We start from the raw sequence: 20749 nt of genomic DNA, 5'->3' as shown, positions 1-20749 counted from the left end.
TATATTATTTATATTTACAGTAAATATAATAAATATATTATTTGTTACATTCAGCCTGCTGCTCTGTGCAGTATCTGGGTTGTAGTGGATGCAAATCACAATCAGCATTTTTCAGCCTTTCAGTGTCTAAAAGGCACAGAAGTGAAAGCTTGAAAGAGTTCCATGAAGTGCTGAGGTTGAGGAAAATGTTGGGTCTCAGTTTTGGGGTGCAAGGGGAATCTGGTGCTGTTGGGACTGCTGTGCAATTTTTGTTAAATTTCCCCAATACACAGCTGGTCAGGGAGAGTCATTCCTCAGGTTTTAAGAGAATGTTGGATGTGCAGTTCAGTATTTTTCAGAAAAATGCACCAAAGGACTGAATGAAAATTTCCCAAGCACTGTCATTTCTGGTGTTTTCAAATACAATGCTTACCTTTACAACCTCAGTGTCTTTTCTGCCCCTTAAACTTTTTCTTTGTATTTTATTTCTAATATTTTGAAACTGGCTCAAACCCACTGATGTCATTTCTTTATTCAATCCTTCCAGATCCCAATTTTGTCCGGACTTTCCTGACCACCTACCGCTCCTTCTGCAAGCCCCAGGAGCTGCTGAGTTTGCTGATAGAAAGGTGAGGAGGGATCCTCCTTTCTGAGGCCATGGAAGAGGTTTGGATTCATAGAATATAATCCCACAATGGTTTGAGAAAGGGCTTTAAAATCCATCCAGTGCCACTCCTTGCCATGGACAGGGACATCTTCCACTGTCCCAGGCTGCTCCAAGCCCTGTCCAACCTGCCTTGGACATTTCCAGGGATGGAGCAGTCGCAGTTTCTCCAGGAATTTTATTCCAAGGCCTCCCCACCCTCACAGCCAGGAATTTCTTCATCAAATCCCGTCTAACCCTCCTCTCCTTCAGTTAGAAGCCTTTCCCCTTGTCCTGTTACTCCAGTTCCTGATGAGTTTTGTTTATCCAGAATCATAGAACATCCCAAGTTGGAAGGGACTCACAAAAATCAGAGATTCCAACTGCTCCTTTCCTGCTCAGGATCCCAGTGTCAAGTTTCAGTGTTTTAGTGAAATTTTTAAACCAGTAATTTTAAAACAATGATCCAGGTTTTCAGTGCAAGCTTCTTTTTCCCAGTTTAAATGAGTTACCTGAATGAAGTGTGAGCTGGAGCACCTGGTGTGCCTGGGCTGTGGGTGGTGATGTTGGGAACTGCTGAACTGGCTCATGAGAGAGCTGAGTGCAGCCAAATCTCGATGGAAATCAGGACAGAAATGTTCCAGGCAGTTTGTTTGAAGGCACAGACTTGGGGCAAACAGCATTTTAATGCAATGTGGTAAAGCTGCTCTTAAGCTCTCATCTAATCTTCCCTTAATCAAGCCAGCAGGTCCTTAAAAACCTTCTATCCCAGTCTAGACATGGTGTGATGAGCAGAGAAGCAGCGAATTAACAGGGTGTGGAGCTGGGGGAGGAGGGAATTCCGGGCAAACTGGATGGCAGGGGAGCACCTGACTATAAATACATCTCTATAAACTGCAGCACAAGAGGAGGTTTGTGTTTTTGCTGTGGTTGCCATGAGCTGTGTGGTGTTTTCCCCCCAGGTTTGAGATCCCTGAGCCCGAGCCCACGGAGGCAGACAGGTTGGCCATCGAGAAGGGGGAGCAGCCCATCAGCGCCGACCTGAAACGCTTCCGCAAGGAATACGTGCAGCCCGTGCAGCTCAGGTGTGTGTGTGTGTGTGTGTGTGTGCACTGCCAGCCTGGAGGGCACTGCACACATCCCTGCTGGAGATCAGCCTCCTCTCCCAAATGGTGTCCTGGAGCTGGCCCAGCTGGGATCCCCACCCACAGCCACGGCGCCTTGTGGGTGAGGGATGTGGAGCTCAGAGCGGGGCTGGCCACGCTTTCAATGCGTTCCTTGTTCCCAGGCCCTGGGAAGATAATTCCTCTGTTCCCAGTTTTCCAGCCCTGCTGGTGTTGGACTCCCTTTCCCAGCCCTGTGGATGTGTTTGCTCACAGACAGGGAGACTCTTGTCTGTGCTGCACATTGCAGTGGGCTGCAGGGAATCTTCAAGGTCTTGCTGACCAAGCTAATTTAGGGAACAATTAAGCATTTCTAGCATGAATGAGAGTAATTGTTGTTCTGATTGGGGATTGAGACAGGAGGAGACACAGATCACAACCAGTGTTTGCTTGAGCAACTTTTTATTCATTACACTGATGAGTAACATCAAGATGTTCCCATTAATGGCACATTAATATTACTATCTGCTAATACTAATTAATGCTGTTAATTACACAGAACTCTCAATTACTCTGCTACCACACATTCCTGTTGACTCAAAGGGTCACACTGATGTGCCAGTGACTCCCAAGGTGTTCAGAAAGTCACTCAGGGGTCCCATTTTTATCACACACCTGTGTGCATATATATATAAAAGATTAAAAAGATAAACATGGGGGTAACCCTGTAGTTTTCCTCGACACAAAGCTGCCACCACCTTCTTGAACGTGATCCAAGTCACACAATCTCAGTGTAACCTTGATACTCCTGCCTGCTGCTGGCCTTGCACAGCTTATCAGGCCCTTGGTGTTCCCACTTTATCAGCTCCTGTGGGTTCAGCAGGACCAGAAGTCTCCACAGTTATCAGTTCCTGGGAGAGCTGCCTCTCAGCTCGTGCTTTCCCTGGCTTTTTTCTGTTTGCTGGGAGCTGTTTCTGTGTATTTCCAGTAGCTTGAAGCTGTCTTAGAGCTGAAAATGAATGAGTTTGAGCTGCTGGGTTGATAAACTCAGCACTCTGTGCACTCCAGTGTTGTTAAAAACATTGACCTCTGCTTCAGAGGCTGGAATTTGGGAAGAAGGCGGAGAATCAAAGGTGTTTATCCCTTCCTTCCCTGCTTCCCTCCACTCCAAATCTGATAGAAAATGCTGTGGCCAGGCATGGAAAGGGCTTGGACACAAATAAATGAATGTGGGGTGATGGGAACAAGGAGCTGCTCAACTGGAAGTGCAGTCAGCAGATCCAGGCAGTGTTTGCACCACGGGATCTCAAGGGCAGAGATGGATCAGATAAAATCCTGTTACAGAAAACTTGGATCAAAACTTTGCCTCTTGGAAGGTGTCATTGCTTTCCAGCCTGAATGATCTGTTGGGATAAACCTTATTTTTTACCTTGTACACTGGGAAGAGGAGAGTTAAGGGATTTTCCATGTGGATAACCTTCATTTGTCCTCAGTGTAAGGCTGATTTTTACTCAGCTGATAAATTGCTGGATAAAACAAAGTGTTGAAGGTGTGAGCTCAGCTTGTTTACCTGGAGAAGAGACAAAGCAGGTTTTTATTCTGATTTATCCCGAGTGCAGAAGGCTGAAAAGCAGCTGGAGTTCACTTTTAGAGGATGATTTTTCAGTGATTTGCCTAAGAAAGAGTAGAGAAAAATCAAGAGGAAGTTTAGTGTTATCCTTAAAGGATGTAGAGGATCTAATCAGGCCTTTTGAGTCATTAAAAATTGTATAAGTAGGGCAGTAACAACAACTTTGAAGCTGAAATTTGTGTGTGGGAAAGAAAGAATAATAAATTTGCTTCTTAACAAGTGGGAGATCCTAATTAGCTTTTTCTTTAAAAAAAAAAACACACCAAGAAAAAAAGGAAATTACAAGTAAAATTAGTAATACCAATTTTATCTGATTTTGCTAAGTTTCTTCCTCTTCTGAAACCATCTCAACCCTGGCATTTTTAATATTCAATTTTAAAATAGCACCAAGCTAAAACTCCTCTTTAAAACCTGTAAATTTGGTTTTAAACACCTGCCAAAAAAAGTGGTTTTGCTCTGCTCCTTTGTCCATGTGTATTTTGAGAGTCACCAACTACATGAATCTGTAAGTTGAGTTTTGTAGTTTTCTGTGATTCATTTATGGAAATCCTTAAAAAGAAACTTAATATTTCTTTTCCTCTTTCCTCAGAATATTGAATGTTTTCCGCCACTGGGTCGAGCACCATTTTTATGATTTTGAGAGGGATCTGGAGCTGCTGGAGAGGCTGGAGACCTTCATTTCCAGTGTCAGAGGTGCAGTAAGGAGGGTCTTGTTCCCTTCCCACATTTTGGTACAACTTCCCAGTCTGATCCTGGTGGATTTTAGGCCTGAGAATACCTTGAAACACATGAGTAATTTTAATGCCTTTAATAGAGCTGTTTATGAGGCTCCCCTTTATATGAGGAAGCTTTGGCCTGGAGCCTAAACAGCTCCTAAAAATGATTTCAAGCATTAAGATAGTGATATTTAAAATATATTTCCTTCTGGACAGTGTAGTCATCCTTGCCTGAGTGCATAATTCAGGCTGTCACCTTCCCCTTCTCCATAGAGAATTCCTTCCCTTTTGCTTACTGAGTTTTTTCCTTCCTGATTTTTCCCATTTATATGAAGTTCCAACTGAAAATTATTATCCTTTTAGAAGAGAATATTTGGCCCATTTGGTATCTCTTCTTTATGAACTGGATTTTTTTGGCAGCCTCTGTGGAAGGCAGCAGTGTTGGCATGTTTAATCCTTATCCTGGCAATTCCAGGTTTTCATTTTCACACTGCCAGGCCTTACATTGGGCAACATAATTCTGAGACAGTTAAAAGCCCCTGGACACAGGGTCACTTTTTTTCCACACCAAAAACTGTCAGAGGATGTGGTTAAATAGAACTGGTTTCACATGTGTTTATTTGTCAGCTGATACAGGTCCAAGAACCCAGAAGAAAAAAAAATTAGAGAAATACAAACCTGATTAATTTACATGCAGAAACGCAGAATTCAAATTTCTAGGGAGTTAGTTTCAGTAAATTATCAAAAGTAATTTAAAATCAGTGGTTCCCAGAATGATTTGGGTTGAAGGGAGCTTAAAGCCCATCCAGTCCCAGCCCTGCCATGGGCAGGGACACCTTCCACTGTCCCAGGTTGATCCAATCCTCATCCAGCCCGGCCTTGGACACTTCCAGGGATCCAGGGGCAGCCACAGCAAATCTGGGTACCCAAAGGCTCTCCACTCTCCCAGCCAGGAATTCCCAGTTCCCAATATCCCATCTAACCCTGCCCTCACTGTCTGAATCCATTTCCCCCTGTCCTGTCACTCCATCCCTTGTCCAAAGTCCCTCCAGCCTGAGCTCCAGTTTCCAAATTTATTTATTTGCAAACTCAAAATATTCCCTCCCCAGAGAATGTTCTATTACATTGACATTTATGAAAGAACATGAATTTATTAAAAACCAACACTTGTCACAAGATTAATGCACTTTTCCCCTCTCTTGGACTTTGAGTTTAATTCCCCCCTCTACCAGTTTAAAACTTTACCTACAACAGCATTAAAAAACTCACGTGTGGTTTGGGGTTTTTTTTTAAATGATTTTTCTTCTCCAGGCAAATCCATGAAGAAGTGGGTGGAATCCATTGCTAAAATCATCAAGAGGAAGAAAGCCCAGGCAGATGGGGTCAGCCACAACATCACCTTTGAGAGCCCCCCACCTCCCCTGGAGTGGCACCTGTGGCGCGTGGGGCACAGCGAGGCGCTGGACCTGATGACGCTGCACCCCATCGAGATCGCCCGGCAGCTCACCCTGCTCGAGTCCGACCTCTACAGGCAGGGCCTCAGCTCTCAAACCTCGTTTTTTTGCATTATTTCACCCCCAAAAAATTAATAAGCACACCTTGCTTTGGCATTATTTGACCCCCCCAAAAAAGTGCTCCTGGTTCACGCCATCAGTCAAAAACCGATTGTTTTCTGGAAGTCGCAACTCGCGGGTCCCAGAGTTTACAGGAGGAGGTTTCCTTGCTGTCTGCTCCATGTTAAAATGTGCACAGGAGTGGAAAAAAAGAGGTTTTATCTCCACGTCAGACCTGTGACAACAGAAATGCAGAGTGGATAATTCAAGAGTCTTAGAAAATTCAGATTATAAAATCCCATTCCTGCTTCAGTGACGGGAGGTTTTGTGTTGAAACCGACCAGTTGCTGCAAGTGCTTCACCTTCCTATTTTCACTTTTTAACTTTTCTGAAGTTGTTTTCTTGCCCTTTCAGAAAATGAAACTCACTCCTTTGTAATTTTCTTATCTGAAAATGCTTCTTCAGAATTACCCAATTTCAGTTAAGATAATGTATTTCCTTCCTACTCAAGTACTCGTCAAAGAGTTGTGTGTTCTGTAGTAGATTACGTGGGACCGGATTTGTGAAATATCAGGTCGTGATTAAAGGGAGAAATAATTTTTCAATGCAAACAGAGAAATTACAGTTTTTATTTGTACTGAATGTTTTTGCCTCCTGTTTTGTCATTCCCAGGGCTGTGCAGCCTTCTGAGCTCGTTGGCAGCGTGTGGACAAAGGAAGATAAGGAAATTAACTCCCCAAACCTCTTGAAAATGATTCGTCACACTACAAACCTCACTCTGTGGTTTGAAAAGTGAGTGCAGGGCAGTGACACGAGCCACTTTCACCCTGGACCTGCTTGGGGTTTGTTGGTTCATTCTGCCAAATCCTCCCTTGACTTTCCAACTGGAGCACATGTAAGATGTGATTGCATAAATTCATACTTGAGATTGTGGAGAGAGAGCCAAAAGCTGCATGCTGGATGGGTTTTCATGGGAAAAAAAAATCGATTTAATAAGTCACAAAGTGTCAGGTTTTATTTCTCCAATTTGTTTCTGAAATCCCATCTTTTGATCAGGTGCATTGTGGAGACTGAGAACTTTGAGGAGCGAGTGGCTGTGCTGAGCAGGATCATAGAAATCCTGCAGGTTTTCCAAGACCTCAATAATTTCAATGGTGTTCTGGAGATTGTCAGTGCTGTGAACTCTGTCTCAGTGTACAGGCTGGATCACACATTTGAGGTGAGTTTAGGGCTTGGAAAAAGGAAATTAAATCAGAATCCAGACCTGGGTAACACACAGTTTTGGAGTGAAATCCATTGTTGGCAGCAAAGCCTTCCTGGAGCAAAACAGAAAAAGAGGAATATGAATAAAATGGTTTGAGTTTTGTATGGCTCTGAAAGGCAGCATAAGGCTTTGAAGTTAGAATCAAATGTTTGTTAGAATCAATGAATTTTTATTAAAGACTAAATTTCAAGTTAAAATAATGATCTGTTTTCTGGAATCTCAGGATCCACACGACTGGATTGTTGGGTGCTGCAATCCAGAGCAAACCATTGACACAAGAGGTTCTTTGAAACCTTCATTTCAATTCCCAAATTCTGCTCAGAGAGCCAGGGAATTGCCTTGTATTTGCTAACCATGATGATGTTGAGAAGATTCCCAATCCTATTTTTTTTTTTTTTTTTCATTTTGACAACTCAGGCACTGCAGGAAAGGAAAAAAAGAGTTCTGGATGAAGCAGTAGAATTAAGCCAAGATCATTTTAAGAAGTATTTAGCTAAGCTCAAGTCAATCAACCCCCCCTGTGTGCCTTTTTTTGGTAAGTGACATTAATTTTCTTTGTGTTGTGTCACTCTGAAGTTGAATTTGCTGCAGATGTTTGGTTAAAACCTCCTTTTTTTTTTTCTTTAAATCAGGAATATACCTAACAAATATCTTGAAGACAGAAGAAGGGAATCCTGACTTCCTTAAAAGACAAGGGAAAGAATTAATTAACTTCAGTAAGAGGAGAAAAGTGGCTGAAATCACAGGAGAAATTCAGCAGTATCAAAACCAGCCCTACTGCTTACGGGTCGAGCCAGAAATCCGGGTGAGCTGCCATTAAATCTCTCTTGGGGGATTGGAGAGGAGGAAAAATGCCAAATAATCTTCTAGCACTGGACCTAATTTTGCATGAATTGTGATTATCCAAAGAGGGGGGAGCAGTGGCTGGTAGACAACAAAGAACCACACAAAGGAACAGCCAAAAGTGGTGAAAAATTAGATTTTGAATCACTGAATTAGGAGTATTTAATTAAATTTTTTTCTCTATGCTTATTTTTTAAATATTATTGATGCTTGTTTCATTCAGAAATTCTTTGAAAATCTCAATCCCATGGGGAAGATACCAGAAAAAGAGTTTACAGATTATCTGTTCAACAAGTCCTTGGAGATTGAACCTCGGAATTGCAAGCAACCACCTCGATTTGTGAGTTTTTCCCTGAAATTTTGTGGATTTAGAGAATACCCTGAGCTGGAAGGGAACCACAGGGGTCATCAAGTCCAATTCCTGGATTATTTAATTAAAATTAAATAGCTAAAATTCCCTGACCACTATGAAAATAATTTGTGGTTAACTGAATAAGCCAGATATATTTTATATTTTATCATGAGCTGATTTGCCAACTAAACTTGATTTAAAAAGACTTCTACTCCTGATGTTTGTCACTACTAAAATATATTACCTTTGTCTTACTTTAAAACTCACTTTTCACCCCAAAACCTGAAATACTGCTGCTAAATTTGTATCTCTTACGATATAATCATATGATAAAATATGGAGTAATATTTTTCATTTCACAATATCAAGAAATATTGATATTAATTAAAATACTATTTTTTATACATAATATGTTCAGATTTCTATTTTTCTTTTGTCTAAGTATTTGATGTAGTTGCAAAAACTGCAGACTTTACCAGGTGCAGTCCTTTTTGCTGAAGAAAATACAGTTCAATTTAAAGGAGTAGCAATTTTGGGTTTAAAAAAACCCAGCTTATGGAGCTCAGAGTTCTTTTTAAGCAGGAAAATCACAATTTAGAGCACTTGTTTTTTATATGTTGTAATTGCCTGAGGAACTGGAGCCATGTCTAATTTTTTGGGAGAGCTATAAATCATTTTTGCCATCTCTTGTTAGAGGAATAAGTGAGATGATGTTACAAATGTGGCAAGAAAAATTGCTGTTGCAAAAATGCTTCTTAGAGTAATTTTATTAAAATAATTTCTAAAAATAGGAGTCCAGTCAGCCGGGCAGGATTTCTTTACAGCTCATGATTTCCAAAGAGAGAATCTTCCTGGAATTTCAGGAAAATCCAGTTGTGGGTGCTGTAAGGTGCTGGACACCCTTGAAGGATGGGGACATAATTCGCTTTGCAAGGCTCAGCTTTGATCTGTGCTGGATCACACCCAAGCCTAACCAGGCTGGCTTTGTCCCCACAGTGACCTGGCTGTAGGAATTTTGTCCTGGGTAAACTGGAGGATATGGACAATGTGTTTCCAAATGTGTCCTGGGTGTGTGGAGGGGCCTGGTGACCCTTTGTGGTTTTGCTGTTTCTGTGGTCTTGCTCTGGGGCTCTTCTGCAGCTTGAAGAATTTACTTGAAATAAATTTATATTTCCCAAGGTTGCGACTTGTTTTTCCTAGTGTTTTGTCCTGGTTGGCAGCAGAACCTGGACTCTTCATTCCTCACACTTATGGGGAAAAAAAAATGATTTCTTCAGCTGCATCCACAGCTTCCAGCAAACTCCTGCTGTGTAAATAACGCTGCACCTCACATCAGCTCTGCTGCTCTGTGAGAAATACTTTTAAAATACCTCAGAGAGCCTTGGGAATGCTGCAGTGGGGAATGGCAGCAGTATTGGGAATGCTGCAGTGTAGAATGGCAACAGGGTTTGGGAATGTTGCAGTGTTTGGGAATGTTGCAGTGTTTGGGAATGTTGTGGTGTGGAATGTTGCAGTGTTTGGTAATATTGCAGTGTGGAATGTTGCAGTGTTTGGGAATGTTGCAGTGTGGAATATGGCAGTATTTGAGAATGTTGCAGTGTTTGTATGGGAATGTTGCAGTGTTTTGGGCACCTCGCAGTGCGTAACCTTGCAGTGCTGACATCTCCCCTTGTCTCCAGCCCAGGAAAACAACATATCCCCTGAAATCCCCCGGGATCAGGCCCAACACGGGCAGGCACGGCTCCACCTCTGGCACCCTGAGGAGCCACCCCCTGCCCCTGGAAAAGGAGCCCAGCAAGATCAGCTTCAGCAGGATCACCGAGTCCGAGCACGAATCCGCCGCGTCGGCTCCGACCTCCCCCAACACGCCGTCAACGCCGCCGGTGTCGGCGTCCTCCGAGTTCAGCGTCTTCTTGGACATTGACCTCAACAGTTCTTATGGTACATGCATTTAATAACCTTATTGCTGTCCCTCAGGCTGCCCAGATGTGCTGGGGGTGTGTTCCAGCCTGGAAGAAAATCAATTGCAAAATTGGAAGGAATTAAATTCATTCCCAGCGTGATTTAAGTTCTCCGGTTCGGGAATGTTTTACACTGGAAATTTTCATTCACATTTGCAGTGGATAAACTTGGGGGTTTTTTTCTGATCTCTCAGGTTATTCAGGCATTTGTTGTGTGCTGCAGTGCAGTGGTTCTGCCTGGAAATTGTTTAATGGATTTTTTTTTTTTTTTTATTTCCCAGGTAACAACAGCATCTTCGCTCCTGTGAACTTGCCTCAGTCGAGTGAGTATTGGGACTCTGTTAAATCTTTAACTCTGCCTTCCCCGGGTTCAGGAGAGTTCAGTGGGGGTTAAAATCTGAAATCTGGGATGAGAATGTGGGCTGCATTCAGAAAGGTTCCTTGTAGATCAGATGTCCAGGAAAGAATGTAAAGCCTGAAACTTAAGCTGCTGGTTTAGTTTGGGTTGGGTTTTTATCTCTAGACTCCCACATGATTTTCCTTCTATTTTGAATGTCCTTGCTGATTGTTTTGTTTGACTAAAGCTACAAATAAAGGAACTTGATAATTTCCTAATTCCACTTAGTGAAAATAACTGCTCTGTTGCTGGGAAGGAAGAGACACTTTTTCTGTCACACCTGTGAGGGATATCCTGCATTCACCTGTGTTTTCAGCTGTTCTTTTTATTTATTCCACAAACCTTTTTTTAAATATTATTAATTTAAATTCCAGCTGGGGAGCACAGGTCAGATGCAGACACAGAGCTCAGTCACTCCTAAAAGGAAAAGCAAAGGTGTGACAGAAATCACCAATACAAGTCACAGGTTTTGTTGTTTCTTAATTTGAGGATTTTTTTTCTCCCTCTGTAAAACCTCACTTTGAGTTTCCTGGATTTATTTTCCTGTCCCTCAGCATTGCCTGCTGACTGTTGATGCCTTTCTTTGATAGTGGACATAGGAGAACACTTAGTGAGGCCTAGATCTGATTAAAGCAATGAATTAAAGGATTTCTTACTGCTGAAGTTCCTGGTTCATGTTGCTGTGGAGCACAAAGGTTTTATTTGAGTTGCTTTCAGCTTGGCTTGATATTCCAGAATATGTTCCTGAAATACTGCACAAGGAGTAAAATATCTGCTTTTCCCTCTCCAGAGACTTTCTTCAGCTCCTGGGGGAGTTTCCCTAAACTGAGTGATGAGCCTCAGAACCCTCCTCCACTTCCTCCACGAAAAAAGATGGATCAGGATGCTTCCAATGCTAAGGTATTACTGTCCTGGATTGAATAACTTTGGTGATACATTGGGGAATATCTGTAATCCTTTAGCTTGGAAAAGACCTTTAAGATTGTCAAGTTCAGCCATTGATCCAAACACGGCTCTGTCAGCCTAAAAGACTTTGAGATGCAGAGCTCCAGCTTCACTTTTTTAAAGTTTTGGATTCTCAAACTCTGCTAGGGATTTCAGGAACATAGTGTTCATATTCCCATCAGCAGTACAGCTGCTCTGTTTCTGACAGCACCACTAGCAGAGGTCAGGAGAATTCCTCATCTGTCTGAATATTGCTCTTTATCCAAACATCTGGACAAGGGAAATGCCTTTAAACTGAAGGAGAGTAGGTTTAGATGGGATGTTGGGAATTTGAGAGTTTTCTTGGCTGTGAGGGTGGGGAGGCCCTGGCACAGGGTGCCCAGAGAAGCTGAGAAGTGTCCAAGGCCAGCTTGGACAGGGCTTGGAGCACCGTGATACAGTGGAAGGTGTCCCTGCCCATGGCAGGGGGAGGAATGGGACGGGATATCCATTCTGGAGATCCTGCGCTCTCCATTTCTTACACCTCCCTTTTCTCCGTGTGACACCACAGGGAAATCCCAAGCCGGACGACGATCCTCCAGCCATCCCACCTCGGCAGCCGCCGCCTCCAAAGATCCAACCCCGCGTTCCTGCTTACAGCACCACCCCCTTGGAGCAACCCCTGCACAGCCCTCCTCCTCCTCCCCCCCGGGACCCCGTCCCCGACACGCCGCCCCCGGTGCCGCTGCGGCCGCCCGAGCACTTCATCAACTGCCCGCTGAGCCTGCAGCCGCCGCCGCTGGGCCGCTTCCCCCGGGACCCCGAGTGGCTGCGGGAGGGGGGCTCCGGCCCCAGCTCCCCGGGGACCCCTCCCAGCACCCCCAGCCCGCGGGTGCTGCGCCGCTGCTGCGTCCTCAGCGCCAGCCACAACAACCTGGCGCAGCCGGCCGTGCCCCCGGTGCCGCCCCGGCACAACTCCAGCCCTCAGCTGCCCAAACTGCCGCCAAAGACTTACAAAAGGGAGCTCTCCCACCCTCCTTTGCACAGACTGTCTTTGTTAGAGAATGCAGAAACTCCTCAATGACCTTAGCCATAGTAGTCATTGACACTGGAATTACTATTTGTAAAGTTCCTTTTTTTTTTTTTTTTTTTTAATTTATTCAGGAGAAAAAAAAGAAAAGGCAGCATATTTTTTAGTATTTTCACCAATTACGCTCTTAAAGTGCTGCTGATCAAAAAAAAAAAAAGGTTTAAATTGGAAAAAAAATTCAGACTACACACATTCCAACCTGTGTGGTTGGACAGCATTACCCTCAGGTGAGCAGCAGCATTGCCTTGTTCACATCCTCAGTGCCGACCGTTCTGCCAGGACACAAACTAGACCTTTTGCACTGTAAGCTACACTAAGTGAATTTAAACTGACATCATTTAATTGCACTGAGCCAAAAAAAAAAGAAAAAAGGTGCGTCTGTGGAATTTTTTTTTCAAATTTGAGCACTAGTGGCCTTTTTTTTTTAATTAAGGAAACCCAGAACTGGGGATGATCAAACAACACGAGGATATGGAGCGTCACAGATTTGAAAACCTCTGACCACTTGCCTTGAGGTTCCCGAGTGACAGCTCCTGTTCTGGAATATTCTCATGCCATGTCTTAATTGCCATTGATTTGCTGCTGAAGACAAAGAAAAAAAAAAATAGGTTGGAATCTAAATACCAAAATATTTGGTTGGTCTTGGTTCTTTGGAAAAAGGATGAAGGAGGAGTACCCATCTTGGGTATCGGGGAGGATCCTGAGTACTTCACGTGCATCCTGTTCAGATGTGCCTTTTTTTGTTTTGATAGGCAAAGGTGTCTTAAGCTAAAGAGTTTGTCTGTTGTTGTAGAGAACAAAGCTATGCGCCTGTACAATTGTTTATATTGTATATTTACAGATATGCTAATGACATGTATAAATTGAAGTCGACTTCGAGGCCTATAACACAGTCTGCTACTCCCGGGATTGGATCCAGCCAGCAGCGTTTCCTCTGGCTCGGGAACAGTCCTGCCTTCCAGACCTAATAACCTCCTTTAGATCTACACTTAACTCGTGAATCCACTTTGGAAATTGGTAGCATTTAAACCAGCAAACACTTAAAGCTTTATTAAACTTTTTAAACTGATAAGTGAATGGAACTTTTCTTTGCCAGTCGAACCGCCGTGTTTGAGCTGGTGTGAGAGTGAGTCTGTTTTACTGGTAGTTCTGTAGCAGCATTTATAAAGTGGCCTTCACAAGCCACATTTTATTTACTGGTTTGTGGCCTTTTACTGTGCTTTGTATCAGAGTTCTTAACAAGATTAATAAATCACCCCAGTCTTAATTTTTAAGAGCTTGAGCAGTCCGTGTTCCTCGCAAGGACAAGGTTGGGAATTGCATTTTTGACAATACAAAATGCCCCAATTTTCCAGGCTTCCAAATCACACTCCAGCTTCTCATCACTCTGCCTAAGCTGCTCCCATTGTCATGGGCATTCCATTTGGAAAATCCTCTTTTTTGGAAAGGAGATATGACTGAGGAGGGATGTTAATTAGAAATACCCTGAGCTGGAAGGGATCCATCAGGATCATCAAATCCAACTCCTGGCTCTGTGCAGGATCATCATCAATTTTCTTTTGGGAAGGTGTATTTATCCATCTGTCTCTTGAACAGCCTTGTCCCCGCTGTGCTCCTTCCATGAGAAGAAGAGAGGATTGGAATCCATTCACACAAGGAGCAAAACACACTTTTTATAGGAGAGCTGCTTCATTTTGCTAAAAAAAGATTCAAGAAGTTCCCAAATTGGACATACACTAACTGGGAGTGCAGGTAGGAAATGGAGGATGACCTGGGAAAGTTGAATTCTTTTTTAAGTTATTTTCATGAGCTCTTTTGAAGTCCTCACCAGCAGCAATTGCTAAACAAGGAATAATATTTTTTCAGACTTTTATGTGTTGTTGAAGAGGAAAAAAATTCTCTCCCACATTTTAGAATATACAGATGTCAGCTTTATGCCTTCCTGTACAAGTGCTTATGCCAAAACCATTTTTGAATATTCCACAGTAAAATACATCATAACATGGCCATGGAAAGTGGTGAAAGGCAGTGAGATTCCCACCAGCATGGTTCAAGAGAGCAATAAATAACTTTTCAGTTACTTCCTAATTAGAGGGGTAGGTAAAAAGAACAACAAAAAAACTGCTGGAGGGGGGGAAAATGTGAAATTTGGGTTTGAAGTTGGCTTGTGTGGGAAAAGGCAATTCCCTCAGAAAACTTCCCAAGGAAGAGGAGCCTCCCCTCAAGGGGAATCTGCTGACCACCCATTGGTCTAAAAGAAATGGAGAAATAAAGTAATAAAAAAGCTTTCTTCCACATATCCAAGGGAGGAAAAAAACCATAAAACCTTTGCATTTTCAAGGTGTCAAGGCAGAATCAACTCGTATTCAGTTGCATAAAACCCTTTTTGTGAGTTTATTAAAACTGTTTTGTAGGTTTGTAGGTTAAGACCTTTTCTGTAGATTTACTAAATTTTTTTTCATAGGTTCATGAGGACCTTTTTCATAGGGTTATTGACCTTTTTCATAGGTTTATTGACCTTTTTCATAGGTTTATTGACCTTTTCACAGGTTTATGAAGACGTTTTTGTACATTAAGACCCTTTTAAAGTTCATTAAATCCCTTGTGTGTTGTATTAAGACCTTTTTTATAGACTTACTAAGACTTTTGCAGGTTTATTAACACTTTTTTGTAAGTTTGTAAGTTTTAACACTTTTTATCTCAAGAGGACACGAAAGAACGATACTTTATCATCATATTGAAGGAGCGAAAGAAGGGCAGTTTATTATGATTTGGGGTTTAAATAGGATTTGGAATGTGAACAAGGACTGGGGGACGAGAAGAACACCCCTCTGACCCCAGCAGTCAAACACACACACAAAAAAAAAAAAAAATAATAATAATAAATCTACTTTTGTTTACGTTACACGCATAAGAAACTCCAGTAGAAATACATAAACAAGATCAGAAGGCTGAAAGTCAGGACGACACTTTTTAATAAGTTTATTAAGACTTTTTTTGTGGGTTTATTAAGACCTTTTTTGTAGGTTCATTAAGACCTTTTTCGTAAGTTTATTAAGACCCTTTTTGTAGGTTTGTTAAGACCTTTATTGTAAGTTTATTAAGACTTTTTTTGTAGGTTTATTAAGACCTTTTTTTGTACGTTTATTAAGATTTTTTTGTAGGTTTATTAAGACTTTTTTGTAGGTTTATTAAGACCTTTTTTGTAAGTTTATTAAGACCCTTTTTGTAGCTTTGTTAAGACCTTTTTCATAAGTTTATTAAGACCTTTTTTGTAGGTTTAAGACCTTTTTTGTAGGTTTGTTAAGACCTTTTCCGTACGTTTGTTAAGACCTTTTTTTGTACGTTTATTAAGATTTTTTGTAGGTTTATTAAGACTTTTTTGTAGGTTTATTGAGACCTTTTTTGTAGGTTTATTAAGACTTTTTTGTAGGTTTGTTAAGACCTTTTTTGTAAGTTTATTAAGACCCTTTTTGTGGGTTTATTAAGACCTTTTTCGTAAGTCTATTAAGACCCTTTTTGTAGGTTTATTAAGACTTTTTTCGTAGGTTTGTTAAGACCTTTTTCATAAGTTTATTAAGACCTTTTTTGTAGGTTTATTGAGACCTTTTTTGTAGGTTTAAGACCTTTTTTGTAGGTTTGTTAAGACCTTTTCCGTACGTTTGTTAAGACCTTTTTTGTAAGTTTATTAAGACTTTTTCGTAGGTTTATTAAGACCCTTTTTGTAGGTTTGTTGAGACCTTTTTTGTAGCTTTATTAAGACCTTTTTTGTAGGTTTATTAAGACCCTTTTTGTAGGTTTGTTAAGACCTTTTTTGTAGGTTTATTAAGACCCTTTTTGTATGTTTGTTAAGACCTTTATTAAGTTGCGTGAGGGCTGTTTTTGTAACAAAACCCTTCTGAGGGCTGGGGCTGGCCCCGCTCAGGAGGGATGAGGGAAGGGGCTCCTGAGGGGGCTCCGCTCTCCCTGCCCTGCCGGAATCCTGCAATACTTTCATCTGGAAACCGCTGGGCAACGCTGGAATCGTTATGACTAGACGGAATCCTGGACTAAATTCGGCTGGAAAAGCCTCTTTATACACAAAAAACAGCTTTTCCCGCCGCGCTGGGCGGGCGGGCAGCGCCGTCCCCTCAGGGCCCGCCCGCCATTTCCTCTCGGGGGCGGGAAGAGGACGGGAACGAGGCGGGGCCATGGCGGGGTTTGTGCGGGAGCTGGAGCGGCGCGCCGGGCCCGCGCTGCGCCTGGAGCAGCGGGCGGCGGGCGGCGTGGGCTCTGTGGTTTGGGACGCCGCCCTGGTGCTCGCCAAGTTCCTGGAGACCGGAGCTTGTCCCCTGGCCCGCCGCCACGTCCTGGAGCTGGGCGCGGGCACTGGAGCCGTCGGCATCATGGCAGCCACGCTGGGGTGAGGGGAGCGCTGTTTTCTCCCTCACACCCTTCTTTAAACCCTTTTTTCTGTTCTGTGCGGATCCCTTGCCACGGCGTTATTCTCTAACCGTGTTTGTGTGTGTTTGTGTGTGTGTTACAGGGCGAACGTGACGGTCACAGACCTGGAGGAGCTGCAGGAGCTGTTGATGGTTAATATTGAGAATAACAAGCACCTGGTCACAGGGTCAGTCCGAGCCAAGGTACTGAAATGGTTTGTATGAGCCTTTATTTCGTGCCCTCTGGTCAGATTTAATGGGGTTTCTGGGTTCAGATTGGAAAAGAAATGGGATGTTGGGAGTTGGGAATTCCTGGCTGGGAGGGTGTCCAGATTTGTTGTGGCTGTCCCTGGATCTCTGGAAGTGTCCAAGGACTGGGCTTGGAGCACCCTGGGATAGTGGAAAGTGTCCCCGTCCACGGCAGGGGTTGGATTTGGGATGGGCTTTAAAGTCCCTTCCAACCCAAACTATTTTAGGATTCTGTGATTCTACACTGCCTTTGTTAAATTGCTAAATAACTTCAAAACATCACTGTGAGGGGAAAACTTAACATGACAACACCATAGTTAACTTTATCCTTTAGTGTTATTACTAAAGCTTCTTTTCACTTTTTGTTGGTTTTTTTTTTCCTTGTTTGTTTTTTGTAGGGGTGAAGATGTAACAGAATTTCAGCCTCCCCCTGATTATATACTCATGGCTGATTGCATTTACTATGAGGAGGTAAATAAGGACTTTGCTAAACCCTTACAGAAAGGTTTCTTGGGAAGGGGATGGGATCAGTGTGTTTAATATGAGAACTGTTCAGATAAATATTGTTCTCATGTCATGGTCCCTCTGGTTTATAGGAATAGGTAGAACAAGACTGGAAGAGGCATTTTTAATAGATGTAAGACCAGAGACTATTTTTATGTTAAAAAACCCAAATTGAATGTTTGTGCATCCCCACCTTTTTCTATTTCATTTTTTTTTAGCATTGGGAAGGGTGAAGCAAAATGGGAACTGCTGAAATCATTGGTAAATGAAATTTAAAGGTGCTACGTCTGCTGTTTGGGTTCTGCTCACGCCTTCCTTGTGAAGGCAAGAGGAGAAATCCTGCTCTAGCTGAGTGGTTGTTGTAGTCTGCCCTGTGCCCTCAGCTGGAGCTGTGTAGGATGTGCATGAAGAGCTGAGGGAAGCTGCAGGAAAAGGAAAATAACCTGAAAAACCCCATGTCCCAGTGCCCTTCCAATGGCTTTACCAGCCCCTGGCATTGAGTCCCTGCCTGCTGGTCCCATTTCCCTCCATTGTGGTCTGGATCTGAGCCATCCTCCAGGAGTAATTGAGAAAACTCTCACTTTTGGAACACACTGAGGAATAGTCATTGTTGTGTGCCTCGAGGAAGTGCCCACTCAGCAGTGTGGGATGTTTCTGGCTTGGGTTCCAGTGCAGTTTTCTTGGTCAGTGTGGGAAACTCTTCTCCTGTGAGTCCCCCTTTCTCCTCTGCTTCCCAGCCTTCCCCCCATGCTCTTCTTGTCCCACTTAAAGTCCTAAAAATAACTCCTTGCAGAGCAAAACTGGGAGCTTCTCTCTTGGGTGAAGACTTTAGCTGGAGGGTATCATAACCAGTAAAATGAACTTGAAATCCACGTGGGGAATGTTTCACCTTTTTTTTGGGCAGTCCTTGGAGCCTTTGCTGAAGACCCTGAAGGACCTGACAGGCCCTGACACGTGTGTCCTGTGCTGCTATGAACAGAGGACTATGGGGAAGAACCCTGAAATTGAGAGAAAATACTTTGAAGTGAGTGAGTTTTAAGCCCATTTTCTTTTTAGGCTGTCCCATTGAAAGCAAGAGGGAAAACACAAAGTTTTGCTTGGGAGCTCAAAACTCTCTCCTGAGTGACAGAGGTGCTTCTGAAAAAATTCCTTCTCTCTAATGAGAGCCCATTAATAGGTGTTTTAAGCAGGATTATGTATAATAACTATAATATTGCAAAAAAAAGGGGAAAGGGTGAGACTTGCAGGGGGTTGGTAGGTGTTAATCAGAGCACCTGTTTGATAATTGGTGCCTCACACTCCTGTGGGGCCCTGGCAGTGAGGAGGGCAGTGCTCATCCACAATAAACACAACAGGTGTTGGTGTTTCTGGCTGATTTTGGGGTTTTTTGTGATTTATTTCCTTCCTTGCCAGGTTCAGCCCAATCTGAGCATGTCCCAGAGTCAGTGTTGGGGGATTTTAGGGTTTTTTTCCTCTCCTCTCCTTTTCAGTTGAGAAGGTTGGCAGACAGGCAGGTGTGTGGTTTGGCTTAGCATTTCAGGGATTGAAGCAGAATCATGGATTCACAGAATTATTAAGGTGGAAAAGTCCTCTGAGATCATCAAGTCCAACCTTCTCCCAAGCACTGCCAAGGTCACCACTTAACCCAATTTCCCCCCAAATGCCACATCCACACATTTTTTAAATCCCTCCAGGAGTGTTTTACCACAAGCTTCAATAGATTTTCCTGGAGTATCGCAGGTGTCTGTAGCTTTGAGTTAGTGCTGGAGCAGTTTAAATGAGGGCGAAGTGCTGCATGGGGTGGGGCGGAATACCTGGAATGGTTGTGGAAGCCTTTGTGGAACTGTTCTCTGTGGAACAGCTGCTCCAGAGGGACTTTGAGCTGGAAACAATTCCCCTGGACAAGCATGACGAGGAGTATCGGAGTGAGGACATCCACATCCTCAACATCCACAGGAAGAGCACGGTAGGTGCACGGGATCCCAGGGTGTTCTGGCTTCTTGGGAAGGGACCTCAGAGCTCATCTCATTCCACCCCCTGCCATGGGCAGGGACATCTTCACTGCAATGGTCCAATGGCACCAACACAGCAGCTGCTGCCAGGAATTCCCAGAGCTGTTCTTTCCTTGGCACAGTGTGAGAGCTCCATACTGACTGTGAAATTAGGGACCCTGTGGAGCCACAGCCTGGATCCCTGCTGGACAAAGAAGCTGCTTTGTTCCCAAACCTGGTGCTCCAGGTGTCAGCCTTCCTCTTGAGCTTCACACTTCTCCTGCTTCCTTGTGCTGGTGGGATGGGACCTCCAAATTGGAGTTTGGAGGCACCAGAGTAATAAAAATAAAACGCCTGGTGCTGCTTTTGGCACCCTCTCCTCAAAACCAGGCTCTAGATCTGATACTCAGCAGCTGCCAGGATGGCTTTGATCATTTTGGGGTTAATGGATGAAGCGTGAAGAAAATATTTTGCATATTGTGCTGACACAACATGCAGGCTCAGCTCTCAAACGAAACCAGGCCGCTTAAAAAAAAAATCTGTCATCTTTGTGAAAATCTCTCGACAGAATTCCCCACCGTGAGGCCTTTGAGCACAGGATCTCTCCCCTGGCAGAGGCGTGGAGAAGAGGGGATGGGATAACCCCACGGAGGGACTGACTGTTGTCTGCGGTGTGGTTGTGACTCATCTGCACCCAACAGCTTCTCGCTGGCGGACTCGGCAGAGGTGTCTGACAGCGGTGGGCTGCTCTGCGGCCCGGGGAGCCGGGGATGGAGCCGGGGCGGCCCCGGGGGTGTGTGCCGGGGCGGCCGCTGCGGGAACGGCGCCGAAACCTCCGGGAGGGGAAAGCTCTGGGAGCGGCTCAAACCGGCCGGTCAATAAAACTTTGGCACGGGAGATGGGTTTTACATGGTGGGTTCTTCATTCATCCTGTGTCATTCCCTCTTCGGAGGCTCATTCCAGGAGCTGGCGTGGTGGTGGTTCCTGCACAGACAAAACACAAAATCGTTTTGCCTTCTATTTTCACCTGTGCTTTTCTGGTATAAAGATCTGCAGTGCCCATGTTTGACACCTTGAGCTTGTCGGTGTTTCTGCCCCTTGGTGGCTTAGAGGAGGAGTTTTGCAGGAA

General features: G+C 43.7%; 2 protein-coding genes across 2 annotated transcripts in view; both read left to right on the top strand.

The window, feature by feature from the left end:
- The window catches only part of SOS2 (SOS Ras/Rho guanine nucleotide exchange factor 2), a 42081-nt gene extending 28352 nt beyond the window's left edge, over positions 1-13729 (top strand). The window contains exons 11-23 of the mRNA XM_083863794.1: positions 527-608; positions 1585-1707; positions 3945-4048; positions 5383-5602; positions 6297-6416; positions 6681-6843; positions 7306-7423; positions 7521-7693; positions 7955-8071; positions 9763-10024; positions 10326-10367; positions 11232-11341; positions 11937-13729. Coding sequence (XP_083719920.1) covers positions 527-608; positions 1585-1707; positions 3945-4048; positions 5383-5602; positions 6297-6416; positions 6681-6843; positions 7306-7423; positions 7521-7693; positions 7955-8071; positions 9763-10024; positions 10326-10367; positions 11232-11341; positions 11937-12449 — 2147 coding nt within the window. The 3' untranslated portion in view covers positions 12450-13729. The remainder of the gene's footprint in view (positions 1-526; positions 609-1584; positions 1708-3944; positions 4049-5382; positions 5603-6296; positions 6417-6680; positions 6844-7305; positions 7424-7520; positions 7694-7954; positions 8072-9762; positions 10025-10325; positions 10368-11231; positions 11342-11936) is intronic.
- Positions 13730-16630: 2901 nt separating this feature from the next.
- Positions 16631-20408, top strand: VCPKMT (valosin containing protein lysine methyltransferase). The gene is made up of 6 exons (XM_083864006.1): positions 16631-16857; positions 16981-17091; positions 17524-17596; positions 18534-18653; positions 19491-19595; positions 20189-20408. Exons 1-6 carry the CDS (start codon positions 16646-16648, stop codon positions 20201-20203), a joined length of 636 nt encoding a protein of 211 aa, XP_083720132.1. The 5' UTR covers positions 16631-16645; the 3' UTR covers positions 20204-20408.
- Positions 20409-20749: the final 341 nt, after the last annotated feature.

The sequence above is a fragment of the Zosterops lateralis genome (genome assembly GCF_965231275.1).
Source record: "Zosterops lateralis genome assembly, chromosome: 6".
In the NCBI taxonomy this organism is placed as follows: domain Eukaryota; kingdom Metazoa; phylum Chordata; class Aves; order Passeriformes; family Zosteropidae; genus Zosterops; species Zosterops lateralis.
Note: the sequence above shows the minus strand (reverse complement) of the source record. Positions and strands in the feature narration are given on the sequence as shown.